The following is a 12,499-nucleotide window of genomic DNA, read 5'->3' as shown; positions in this document are numbered from 1 at the left end:
GTCCTAACATTCTATTACTGGTCTTTCATTCATCATTGTGAGAAAGAAGAATCATTCACTTCATTCAATATTGGGTGAATTATTCTCCTTATTTACTTTAATGCCATCTATTGCTATTTATTACTCAATATTTTCTCTCATCATTGAGGATCTTGGAACATTGAACACACACTATATTTACTCTTCTCTCAATATTGCTCTTGCGTTACCTGTGTCAATCAATTATAGATTTAAAATTATTATCATCAACTAAATTTAACCCTTCGTTTTATTAAATTAATTAGTTTAATCAAACATCTGCTTTTGTTGGTAAAACAGTAACAACCAACAATTAGAGAAACACGGAGAATTTCATTCTTCTTTTTTCCAATTTTACATAAAACTGCCTACAGCTTATGAAAATTCAAAGAAAAAAGATAAACATGTAAGACTTTTCCCTTATTGGTGTTTGACAGATTCTTGGAGTATTTTCCTAGTGGAGGTGAACTCCTCCACTGGCTGTCGAAGTTTTCTTTGCTCTGAAAGCAACTTAGCAAAGCGAATAAGAGCTTCTTCATTGGTCCCCTCACCAGAAACTTGTTCATAGCGACCGGTGTCTAAGTTAACTCTTGACACAGGCTTCTTTAATAGATCATTACCCATTTGCACAAGTGTTTTCATGTTCTTTGTGGTTGAAACATCCATAGATGCAGCCTCCCCGGTCAAACTATCATCCTGCACAAATACATAAAATCAACATGAAGTGTGTGTATATATGTGTGTGTGCTGGCCTGGAATTTATGTTATATACATCAACTTAATAATTTTATAACTCAATTGTTATAGTAGATCATTTACCATGCATAAACTATAACATGTTATTATTTTATTTCCGGATTAATTTTATGCATGGTAAATGATCTACTATAACAATTGAGTTACAAAATTATTAATTTTTTTTATCAGGTTTAAGTAATTGAATTACCCTCTATAATAGTAAAGTCCCGGGGACTATTATTTGCTACATTCAAATAAATGAATTTTTATCCTGTTTCAACAGTAACATCAGAAATTTTACCTACTCTAACACTAACATCAGATCACCTTGATGAACATGTTTTGTTGTTATAGACAAAGTGTATATAGTTACTTTAACGTGACACAAGATATAGTTTTGTGATTTTAATTACTACTATTATAGCGGGTAAAGTTTAGTAACCTTAATATTAAAGTTGGTAAAATCAATTATTTTAGTGTTATAAAAATAATTTTGTAACTTAATGTTAGTGACAACACACAAAATTAACTCCGGACACCCTTATATAAAATTAAAAAACCCTATAAAGTCTACATGAAGGGAGAAAAATACTAGTAATACTAATCTTGGTACCTGAATTCGAAGATAGCTCTTTTCGTTTTGAAGGGACTGAAACATGGTGGAAAGGTGTATATCTACAATATCAGCACTTGCATCACCAAAAACGTCTAGCAATGGACTTGCACCATTGTTGTACAACCAACCAAGTACACCCCACGAGGAAGCCACGGCTGCGCTATACTTCTTTTCCTCCTTCCCTATACCAGTCCCCAATGACAGAACCATCATTTTCTTACAGTCCATTGGTTCCATGCCCTCGTATTGGGATTTCCCTAACATGATTTCTTTCGAAATGTGACTAATTGCCACTAGAGTCTGCGAGTAAATTTATAGACAAGTCTGATCAAATATGGGAATTTTGACAAAGAAATTTATAAGTAGTCTGTTTCTTTATCTAATGGCTACTCACTGGATTATTTGCAGCTACACCTCCATCAATGAGATCAAATGTACGTGTTTTCCCTTGAGCATCCTTGGTCTCAAAATAATGTACAGGGAAATAGGTGGGTGCTGCAGAGGTACTAAGGCAGATGTCAGATAGTAGAGCATCCCTAGAGACGTGAGCTTTGGCCTGTACAACGTACATAAATATGAATGAGTTTAAGTTTTGCATATATACTTACAATGTATAAGTTAACATAATTTTTTATAGCAAATAGCCAAATATGATACGCTAACTTAGAAAATAGAGCAATAATCTGTTATAATCGATTAAATTGTACTAATAGCAATATTTACAACAACATATATAATTTAATCTAATATGAACAAGGCTATAAACCGGCTATCATGTACATTAAGCAGGAAATATAGTGAAATTTATTTAGGTGAAGAGGACTGTACATCAGCAGTTGTGAAGACGATAGGTTGAAGGAGCTTGATATCAAAAGCTGGGATGACTGTTTGAGTCAATGTTTGCTTCATAGTAAGATTGCCTAATATTGACTTAACCAATGTTTTTAGATATTTTCCGTCATACTTTGGGCCCCCAAATAAATTTGTGATTCTCTTGACAAAGCCGCTGCGGCTGCATTTACATATGAACATTTTTTTCATCGATACTGTGTCCAGCAAACTAGTATATAATTGAAAAATAAAACACTCGATTATATATCAACTGTTCTAACCTGCTCTCAGGAAAGATTTTAGAGCCGTGCTCCATATAGAAATTGGTAATATTTTTCGCTGCATATAAAGGGCGATTATCCTTGTTTGGAGCTGTGAGCATGGTGCTTATTAGTCCACCTGTGCTCGTTCCAGCTACAACATCAAAATAGTCTGCAATTCTTGCATTCGGTCCATCTATGTCCTAAAATAGCAACGCAAGTTGAGGATCATTACATGCTACAAATTTTCGAAGTTAAATAAAACCCAGTGTTATGAGGTCGAATCCTATATACAGTGGAATGTACAGAATTTTACACAAGCAATATTAGTTGATTGTCACAATTCGGCTTGTAAGTGGATTTGAGTGCAAAATTATGGAAGTTTAAAGGTTTTACTTTCTGTTCCAAATTAAATTAAGTTTTGTATTAGTTTTAATCGTTCATAATGGTTTTAAAAAAATACACACGACTTAATAAAGATGTCTCCGCCCTACCAATATACAAGTATAGATAGAAATAAATAAATATTTTTAAAATTATAATATTTAAATTTTGTGTCCGCCAGCCACTGAATAGAAGCAGTAGCTAGGCATGTAGATAAAGTGGTTAATGGATACCTGAAGCTTGGATTCAAGGAAAGCAAGAAGGGTGCCAGGAATAATGCCTCTGATGCCACCTCCATCTATGCTCAAAACTGTTACTATCTTTCCTTTTGTAGCAGCAGATACCATAACAGGTTGTAGGACATGTAGAATCACTAACAAAGTTATTGCAGCTACAAAAGTTCTACCCATACTTGTCAAGTTCTATACTAGAGGAAAACTTCACACACTGTCTCTAGTATTTGACACAGAATATATAGCAACTTAATGGCTTGGATTCACCAGTTTTCGTAAATCCTTTATTTATACACTCAAATTTCATCGAACACTTTTGATCATGACATCATCACAGTGGCTGCTAACACATTTTAAATGGGTTGTTGACAAAGACTTTTTAAAACGTACAGGGCAAATGGCCAAATAATTAAACTTATCCAATTGCCATTTTGAATGCATTCTTGTTTACTATTTCTAACTTTTTTTCTGTATATAGTACTGTAGTCATACCTTTGAACCGTCTTGACGAAATCCTGGTGATCTAGTGGGGCATTACGTCAATACAATAATTAATAGAACAAACCATATTGTTTCTGAATATTTAATTTTCTCGGGAATTCTTTAAAATTCACGTACCACCCTAATTATTTACTTTTTATTTGTAAGGTCAAATGAGGCAATGAATATCTAAGCACCCAATCAACTAGACGAGTATTAGACGTTCCAATATCATAGTTTCTCAACAAGAAAATAACAAAAGAGATCTTATTGCAACTGAGAAATCTGCAATTAGCTATTATATAAACAAATGACAAGTAGGTAAACGCTGTGGAATCAGTCTTTTTTGAGAATTAGTAGGTTGGTGTTGAAATTTAGTTCCCATGACTTTCAATAATGAAAAGGTACAAGCAGTGTTAAACATCATGACGGATTGATGAATTAGATGTGTATGAGTAATTTATACAAAGCTGTTGACTGCACGTCTGCACCAGCTTCGGTCTCTTAAGTACAACAGCTTTTGGTCTATAACTCTTATCCACTGGTTCTCCTATTTGATGTATTTGAATAGTACTGCACTAGATAACGCTGTGGTCAATGAGAGAAAGTTAGAAGCAATTGCAAAGTATTTATCTATGTAAAATGAAGAGATCACTGGACCAAATTGTATGATACCGTACCGGATTAGAATTTAGATCACTTGCGACTTAGGATATAGCCTATAATAAGAGTATATCCAATGCCAACTAGTGAGACTCCACTTGCAAGATTCAATACTTAAAATATGCTTGTAACTTGTAAGAAGAATATACTACATTCATCCAAAAAACAATGGCTAAGTGCAGAATAAGAGAGTAAAAGCTTATAATTTTAATGAGTCAACTTGAACATTGATTTTTAGAATTACAAAAATTTATACGTGAAAATTACATAAAAGAACTCTAAATAACAATTTATTATAACTAAGATTATTTATAAAATATTTGAAATAGTCGAAAAAAAGCTATCTGATTTCTCAAATAATGATAGTAAGAAATGAAATAGATTTGACAGAATCCGTTACAAATATTATTTTCGTTATATGACAATTTCACATAACGATCCGACAAGTCGTTTTGAGCCCTAGCGCGTCGTTCGGCGGTTTGAGGTCTTAAGAAGTTTCACTTCATGTTTTATGACTTGCGCGTAGTCAGAATCGAATTTCGGGAAGTTCAAAGTTGATTTGGATGGAAAATTCTAATTTCGGAAGCTTTAAGTCGTGAGAATTGACCGTAGGTTTAATTGTATGAAGACGACTCCGGAATGAAGTATCGATGGTTCCAATAGCGCCGTAGGGTGATTTTCGTCTCAGGAGCGTGTCCAGATATTCATTTGGAGGTCCGTAGGTCATTTCAGCGTTAATTGACGAAAGTTGGAAATTAGATGAATTTTGGAAAGTTTGTCCCGGAGTGGACTTTTTTATATCGGGGTCGGATTCCGATATCGGAAGTTGGAGCAGGCCCGTAATGTCAATTATGACTTATGTGCTAGATTTGAGGTCAATCGGACTTGATTTGATAGGTTTGGCGTCGAATGTAGAAGTTTGAAGTTTTAAAGTTCATTAGGCTTGAATCGATGTGCAATTCTTGCTTTTAGCGTTGTTTGATTTGATTTAAAGGCTCGACTAAGTTCATATGATGTTTTAGGACTTGTTGGTATATTCGGACGGGGTCCCGGAGGCCCCGGGTGTGATTCGGATTAAATCGAGAACAAATTTGGACTTCTGTGAATGGCTGAAGTGCACCACTTCTGGTGCAATGGCATCTGCGCATGTTTGACTGAAGGTGCGAGCTCGTAGAAGCGAGCAGCTGGGCGCAGATGCGGGGCTGGAGAAAGTGGCCAGTGGTCGCAGGTGTGATGTGAGGGTCGCAGAAGCGGAGTCGCTTCTGCGCAAGGATGATCGCAGAACCGGACGAGAGCTTGGGAGGTCGATCCACAGAAGAAGACGAGTTTGCGCAGATGCGCACCCGCAGAAGCCTGATTTGGACAGCAAAAATGGTTGGCTAGCATCAGTGACCTTCCGTAGATGTGGTTGGTCGACCGCAAAAGCGGCGCCGCGGAAGCGGCTTATTGAACCACAAAAGCGGAAGTTCTGGGCAGGATGGATTAAAAATCGAGGGTTTGCTATTTTCTTCATATTTTTAGAGATAGAGCTCGGATTGAGGTGAAAGTTTGAGAGATTTTCGTAGGAAATATTTGGGTAAGAATTCTACACTCATTTTTTATTAATATCCACTAATCTATCAATTATTCCTTCATTCAATTAAGGATTAGGGGTGAGAAATTTGGGGGGAAATGGTGGAAGTTCTTAGACCGAAATTTGGGAATTTAAAAGTGATTTGAGGTCGGATTTGAGTAATTTTTGTATGGTTGAACTCGATATCGAATGGGTATTCGTATTTTGTGACTTTTAAACGATTTAGAGACGTGTGCTCGGGTCGACGTTTTGGGGTGATTATTCAATTCTTTGTTAAAGTCCTAGTTTCATTATTTAAATTAGTTTCTTATAGTTGTATTTATAGTATGTAATTGCTTTTGGCTAGATTTGGGTCGTTCAGAATTGGAAAGTTGAGGGAAAGGCATTCTTATCGGCTCATTGGGCTTGGTTTAAGGTAAGTGACTTGTCTAACATTGTGTGAGGGAAACTCCCCATAGGTTTTGGTACTGTTATGGTATTTGAAATACGTGAAGGCCGCGTACGCGAGATGACGAGTGCGTAATCGGGTTATATGTTGAAAAATATGGTTGTTGCTGAGTAATTTTTTTTTAATTCCTTAACTGAGTTGCTCTAGCATGTGTATTCATCATGTTTAGTCTAATGTCGCATGCCTACATATCTTAATTCTTACTTGGAATTTGTGCAACATACTTAGTTGAGTTACTTTCTTCCTTGATCTTGCATTCAGTCTTTAACTGTAGGATTCCTTGCTATAAATTCGTTGTTCCATATGTTATGAATTGTGTATTTACTTTTGGGACTACGAGGAGGAACCTCGGGAGCTCCCTCTATTGCATATTTAGTTTTGGGACTACGAGACGGTACCTCGGGAGCTCCCCCTATTGTGTATCTACTTTTTTGGACTACCAGACGGTACCTCGGGAGCGTCCCTGTTGCATATTTACTTTTGGGACTACAAGGCGGTACCTCGGGAGCTCCCCTTGTTGCATATTTACTTTTGGGACTACGAGGCGGTACCTCGCAAGCTCCCCCTATTGCGTATTTACATTTGGGACTACGAGGCGGTACCTCGGGAGTGCCCCTACTGTTTATCTCTATTTGTTGTGTTGTTAACTTTCTAAAATTTCTCATTGTTATATTATTATATCTTATGCCTTGTTTCCTTTTTATTCCAGTAGGGCCCTGACCTGACCTCATCACTACTCTACCGTGGTTAGGCTTAGCACTTACTAGGTACCGTTGTGGTGTACTCATACTACACTTCTGCACATTTATTGTGCACATCTACATTCTTCCTACCAGGCCAGATACCAGTGAGCTAGACCGTAAGTGGAAGCTTCAAGGTATATCTGTTAACGTCCGCAGACCTCGGAGTCTCCCTTTATCTTTATGATGTTGCGTTTCTCTATTTTACTAGACTCTGATATATACAGACACTTAACATTTTCTCTTTAGAACTTGTGACTTATTTCTACCGGTTTTGGGAGTTATTTTTATTTGAATCTCAACTTATATATATATTTCATATGTTGAGGCTTGAGTTCAGTTTATATGCAGTTATTCCACAAATTGCTAGGGTTACCTAGTCTTATAGACTAGGTGCCGTCACGACATCCTACGGAGGAAAATTTGGGTCGTGACAAGTTGGTATCAGAGCACTAGGTTCATATGTGTTATGAGTCACAAGCAGATTTAGTAGAGTCTCGCGGAACGGTACGAAGCCGTCTGTACTTATCTTCAAGAGGCTATGGAACTGTTAGGAAAAGCTTCACTTCCTTGATTCATCATCATGCAATTTGATTCCTTTGGGGCTTATGCCTTTATTTCCTTCCCACTCAACCTTATGCGACGTGAAGCGCTTGTTATCAATTGGGCATCGAAGAGTTGTAGTGGTACTGCAGATATGGTGCAAGATGTTTTCCTTATGTGTTCGAGTGGGCTATTATCGTCGCCTTGCAGAAGGATGTCCTGTCATTTCAGTTCAGTATATGTACTTCCTATGGTTTTGACGCTATGCAAGGATTGTTGTGATGTTCATGCATTGTGATCGCACGGTGTTGGTGTAATAGTTAAGTGCTTTTTTATGTGTCGAGGCAGTGGATGACTTGACAGGGGGATTTCTCGGTGCATGATTTTGAAGTTCGGCATTTAATTCAAGTGGAGAAAAGGCAATCAGACTATGAATTTGATTTGAGGCAACACTTGGGCAGCAAAGTATAAGGAAGGACATGGCGGGAGATGTCTCACGGTGGTTGAATTACCAGCAGGTCAAGTATGAAAAGAAGAGATAGAGCAGTTACTTAAAGAAGATGGTTTTGATCCAATTAAGAGAGGCGGAGTAACATGTAGATTCTGTGGTAGGATAACCACATGCCTTGAGAAATTTCAGAACGATTTGGGAGTCATGGTGGAAAGTGACTAGGTCTACGGACCTTATTTGAAATAGTGGCTACTGTACCGGAAGAAATATTGAATATGGCAGAAAGAAGTTTGTTTGAAATGAAGAGGGGTGTGAAGATTTGATTATCGTTTCGATGCAACATGACTTCGAGTTTGGAATGTATTGTCGGACTTTCAGTTGATATCAATGGGGAATGAACAGACTTGTACAGCTGGTGGATGAGCATGGGTTCAGGAGGTTTACTGATTTTATGGTAGTTGTACCCAGTGCAATGTCGTTAGGAGATGTCGATATGTAAGTCCACAGGTGGGCTATCTTCGGTGGACAGGTCAGCGGTTGTGTGATTTTGATGAAGTTTCTACGGAGAGTTCTACTTACTACGAAATAGAAGGATAAATATGCGATTATGGATGATAATTTGGAATGTTCATGAAAAGTTTAGTAAGAAACAACAAGAAATTTGGAGGGTTGACGGTGCAAGAGCATGGTAACTGAGAAGGGGAAATCTTTGTGGGTTCTAGGTTTAAAAATTGTAGCTTAAAGCTAAGTGGGAGAGCCCCACCGTTTACGATGGGATCACATGGTTATCTACTGGTGCGGGTTCTGGTTATCGGTGCATTGGTGGGGTATTATGACTAACAAAATAAAGACATCAGGAGTAATCCATGCAAGGAATTTGATTTATGTGTGCTCCGTTTGCCTTATTGATTCATGTTTAGGGTTTTGGGAAGACTCAGAGTTTATGCTTCTTATGGAGGTGATGTACAAGGAAAATAATTCAATTGGTTTCTTCCTTGAGAGGGTGTTCATGTGCTAGCAGTACATTGGATTTTGATTATATTCGGGACCAGGTGAGAGTGGGTGACTCCCAACAACGATCCTAGTGGGTTCAAGAATCTAAGTCCAATGCCTAATGATTTCGTGTCTGTTTTGTGGTTAAGGATCGAGTTTTCACAGTGGATTATGAACGGGACTTGGAATGTTCTATGTTATCATCGAGTATGCGGTGCAGTAGTAGAGGAAAGGAAGAAACAGTTTCGGATTCGCGAAAGGTCCTTCAGAATGGGTGTACCAATTGGAGATGTTATTGTGTGCATGAGGAGAGTATGAGATGGTTCATGGGTATCAAGACGATGTGGTCTCATGATTTGGGTCACTCTGGGCGAGTGCTAACTGAGTTCGTTATATTTTTGAATGGAGCTATTATTGTATCTAAGGCAAGTCAAGAGAAAATCAGAATAAGTTAGGTCAAATAGTAATGGTTTGAATCAGCACGATTGTGGCAATGATCAGTTCTTTCGGCGTGTTAGTTATACATGTGGTTGGTGGTTGTATGTGCGGGCTTGGTAGCCACCATAATTTGATTGATTTGGGAGATACTTAATTCTAATGGCCTTGTTCTGTTTAAATGGATCTCGGAAGAGTTATGACGATTTAGACCACGACTTGAGGTTTGTATTTCTGCGGTTATGTGAATTCAGTTGCGTGGTGCAATGGTTCTTCTGAGATGAGTTGAGTGAAAGGGCTTCTAGCCAATGGAGTGTTTATTATACTAGTAGTTCTGGGGTTATGATGAATTCTTGTACTCTCGCGTAGCAGCGCGATAGGTGTAGTGAGAGGCATGGGAATCGGAAGTTGAGAATCAAGGTTGCGGTTCGGTGTTGACAAGAATGTCACGAACTCAGATGAGCAGGGAAGAGTTCAGATGTTCAGAGTAACCTGGCATTTTCTTTAGTGGAACCTGAGAACGGTGTCCGGTGTAAGAGGCTTTGTGTATTGATTTGCGGACCCTTGGTTGGCTTTACAGAATTAGTACAGTGTGTGGTATGGAGGTGCAGACTTTGCTACCTGGTGCGGAAGGTCATGGGAGCGTATCCCACTGGAAAATTGTATAAGTGTGACATATTAGTTACTTGATGGAGATTATGGTGCTATCGTTAATGTGAGAGTTTATGTCGGGAGGGTTCTCTATTCCTTTTGTGGTGAGTTGTGGGAGTTTGTTTCAGGTTGGTACGACTACTCGTGTGTGTCATGAATAGGGCCATTGGGGATCCTTGAAAGGTTGGCCCAGTATGGGATGACAGGAATTGGCATGGGGTCCGTTAGTGGGTCTAATGTGAATGTGTGCTCTACATCACGTCGGATGTGTTCGTTTGGCATATCATTGCTTGCGGAGGAGTCTACGGGCATTGGATGTTATTCTCGACATAAGCTATTCCATGTAATACTATATTGTGCCATGTGGGTTATGAACGACTTGATTATTCGCACATGTGTTGTGATCTAGTGTAGCTTGTGGTGTTATATGAGCAGTATGGCTCTCGAGATACAAGTCATTTATCGCACCTCAGTTGTGCTTGGGTTTTGTAGCGTATGGCACTATCCGCCTCTCCAGGGTTGTATTTTTGCACTTGACGTGTTTGTGGTCGATATTCGGGTATTTCGTAAGAATAAGCATTATGGCTCGATGAGCACTTCCGTACCTATTGTTATGTGTGGATTGGGTGGCATGCCGCCACATGTATGTTGTTTGGATCGGGTTGCACGCCGCAACGGTATCATGTTTAGATCGGGTTGCACGCCGCAACAATATCATTCTTGGATCGAGTTGCACGTCGCAACAGTAAGATGTTAAGTACGGTTCCCTATACTTATTTCTGTGTATTTTGTTTCTCATTCTCAGAGAAAGGTTCATAGAATCTTTTCAGTTGTTTTATTTATTACGCGGGCTGAGTAGTTCTTTTCCAGAATTCGTTCTTCCTAATGTGTCACATTCGAGTTTGTAGCTTGTTGGCGAAATGTGGGTGGCATATGAGATTTTTGGCAGTTTTTGAGATGGCTTATTGCCTTAGTAGCTTATACTGGGTGAGACGAGATTATTGGACCAGAGATCAGTGCGATCGGAGTTAAGTCGGGTATATTAAATAAAAAATATATTGTTATTCGGTTCTGAATGAGGTAATGATTCTTGTCAGGTGGAGCGACCCTCGTGATTTATTTATTTGGCATGTGGTAATGAGTTTCTATACATCTCTTTCATCGTGGAAGCATTGCGAGAGTTTGAATAGGGCTTATATGTGTCATGCGGTGTATTGCGGGTATCGGATTTGTGGAATTTCAGCTATTGTGGTCGGAGGATGTTATTATGGGCAGACGACGTATGTGGTGAATGGTGTGATTTCAGCATAGGTGCATGATTAGGTTTTGGTATAGTGTGTAGGGATTGATGCAGTGTTCGTATGTTAGAGTTGGGTCTCGTGGTGAATTCAGAATGTTGGAATTTGGTTCTAACGCTTGTTAGCTAAGGTTACAGGGAGGATCTTTGGCTCGAGCTAACGTGGTCACATGGGTTTTGGTGGCACGGTAGGTGTACGAGGTGTTGAACAGTGATTTTAGATAACCCTAGACTAGTCCTCAGTACGTTCAAGGACGAACGTATATTTAAGTGGGGGAGAATGTTACGACCCGATCGGTCGTTTTGAACCCTAGCGCGTCGTTCGATAGTTTGAGGCCTTGAGTAGCTTCACTTCATGTTTTATGACTTATACACGTAGTCAGAATCGAATTTCATGAAGTTCAAAGTTGATTCGGATGGGAAATTCTAATTTCGGAAGCTTTAAGTCATGGGAATTGACCGTAGGTTAAATTGTGTGAAGGTGACTGCGGAATGGAGTTTCAGTGGTTCAAATACCTACATAGGGTGATTTTGGTCTCAAGAGTGTATCCGGATACTGATTTGGAGGTCTATAGGTTATTTCGGCGTTAATTGGCGAAAGTTAGAAATTGGACGATTTTTGGAAAGTTTGATCGGGAGTGGACTTTTTTGATATCGGGGTCCGATTCTATTTCGGAAGTTGGAATAGGTCCGTAATGTCAATTATTACTTGTGTGCAAAATTTGAGGTCAATCGGACTTGATTGATAGGTTTCGGCATCGAACGTAGAAGTTTGAAGTTTAAAAGTTCGTTAGGCTTGAATCGATGTGCAATTCTTGTTTTAATGTTGTTTGACGTGATTTAAAGGCTCGACTATGTTTATATGATATTTTAGGACTTGTTGGTATATTCGGATAGGGTCTCGGAGTCCCCGGGTATGATTCGGATTGAATCCGGAACAAATTTGGACTTGTCTGAATGGCTGAAGTGCACCAATTCTGGAGCAATCGCATCTGCGCAAGTTTGACTGCAGGTGCAAGCTCGCAGAAGCGAGCGGCTGGGCGGAGATGCGGGGCTCGAGAAAATGGCCAGTGGTCGCAGTTACGATGTGACAGCCGCAAAAGCGGAGTCGCTTCTGCGGAAGGATAATCGTAGAAGCGGACGAG

The 12,499-nt window shown here is 39.0% G+C and overlaps 1 protein-coding gene across 1 annotated transcript; it reads right to left on the bottom strand.

The window, feature by feature from the left end:
- Positions 1 to 331: 331 nt before the first annotated feature.
- LOC107759644 (patatin-like protein 2) lies at positions 332 to 3,339 on the bottom strand. Its single transcript, XM_016577632.2, has 6 exons — positions 3,081 to 3,339; positions 2,485 to 2,666; positions 2,201 to 2,384; positions 1,767 to 1,928; positions 1,370 to 1,672; positions 332 to 714 (listed from the first exon to the last, which is right to left on the bottom strand). Exons 1-6 carry the CDS (start codon positions 3,255 to 3,257, stop codon positions 439 to 441), a joined length of 1,284 nt encoding a protein of 427 aa, XP_016433118.2. The 5' UTR covers positions 3,258 to 3,339; the 3' UTR covers positions 332 to 438.
- Between the last annotated feature and the right edge of the window lie 9,160 nt (positions 3,340 to 12,499).

This window comes from Nicotiana tabacum, chromosome 17, assembly GCF_000715075.1.
Source record: "Nicotiana tabacum cultivar K326 chromosome 17, ASM71507v2, whole genome shotgun sequence".
Taxonomy (NCBI): domain Eukaryota; kingdom Viridiplantae; phylum Streptophyta; class Magnoliopsida; order Solanales; family Solanaceae; genus Nicotiana; species Nicotiana tabacum.
The sequence above is the reverse complement of the archived record's forward strand: the minus strand, read 5'-3'. Positions and strand labels throughout refer to the sequence as shown.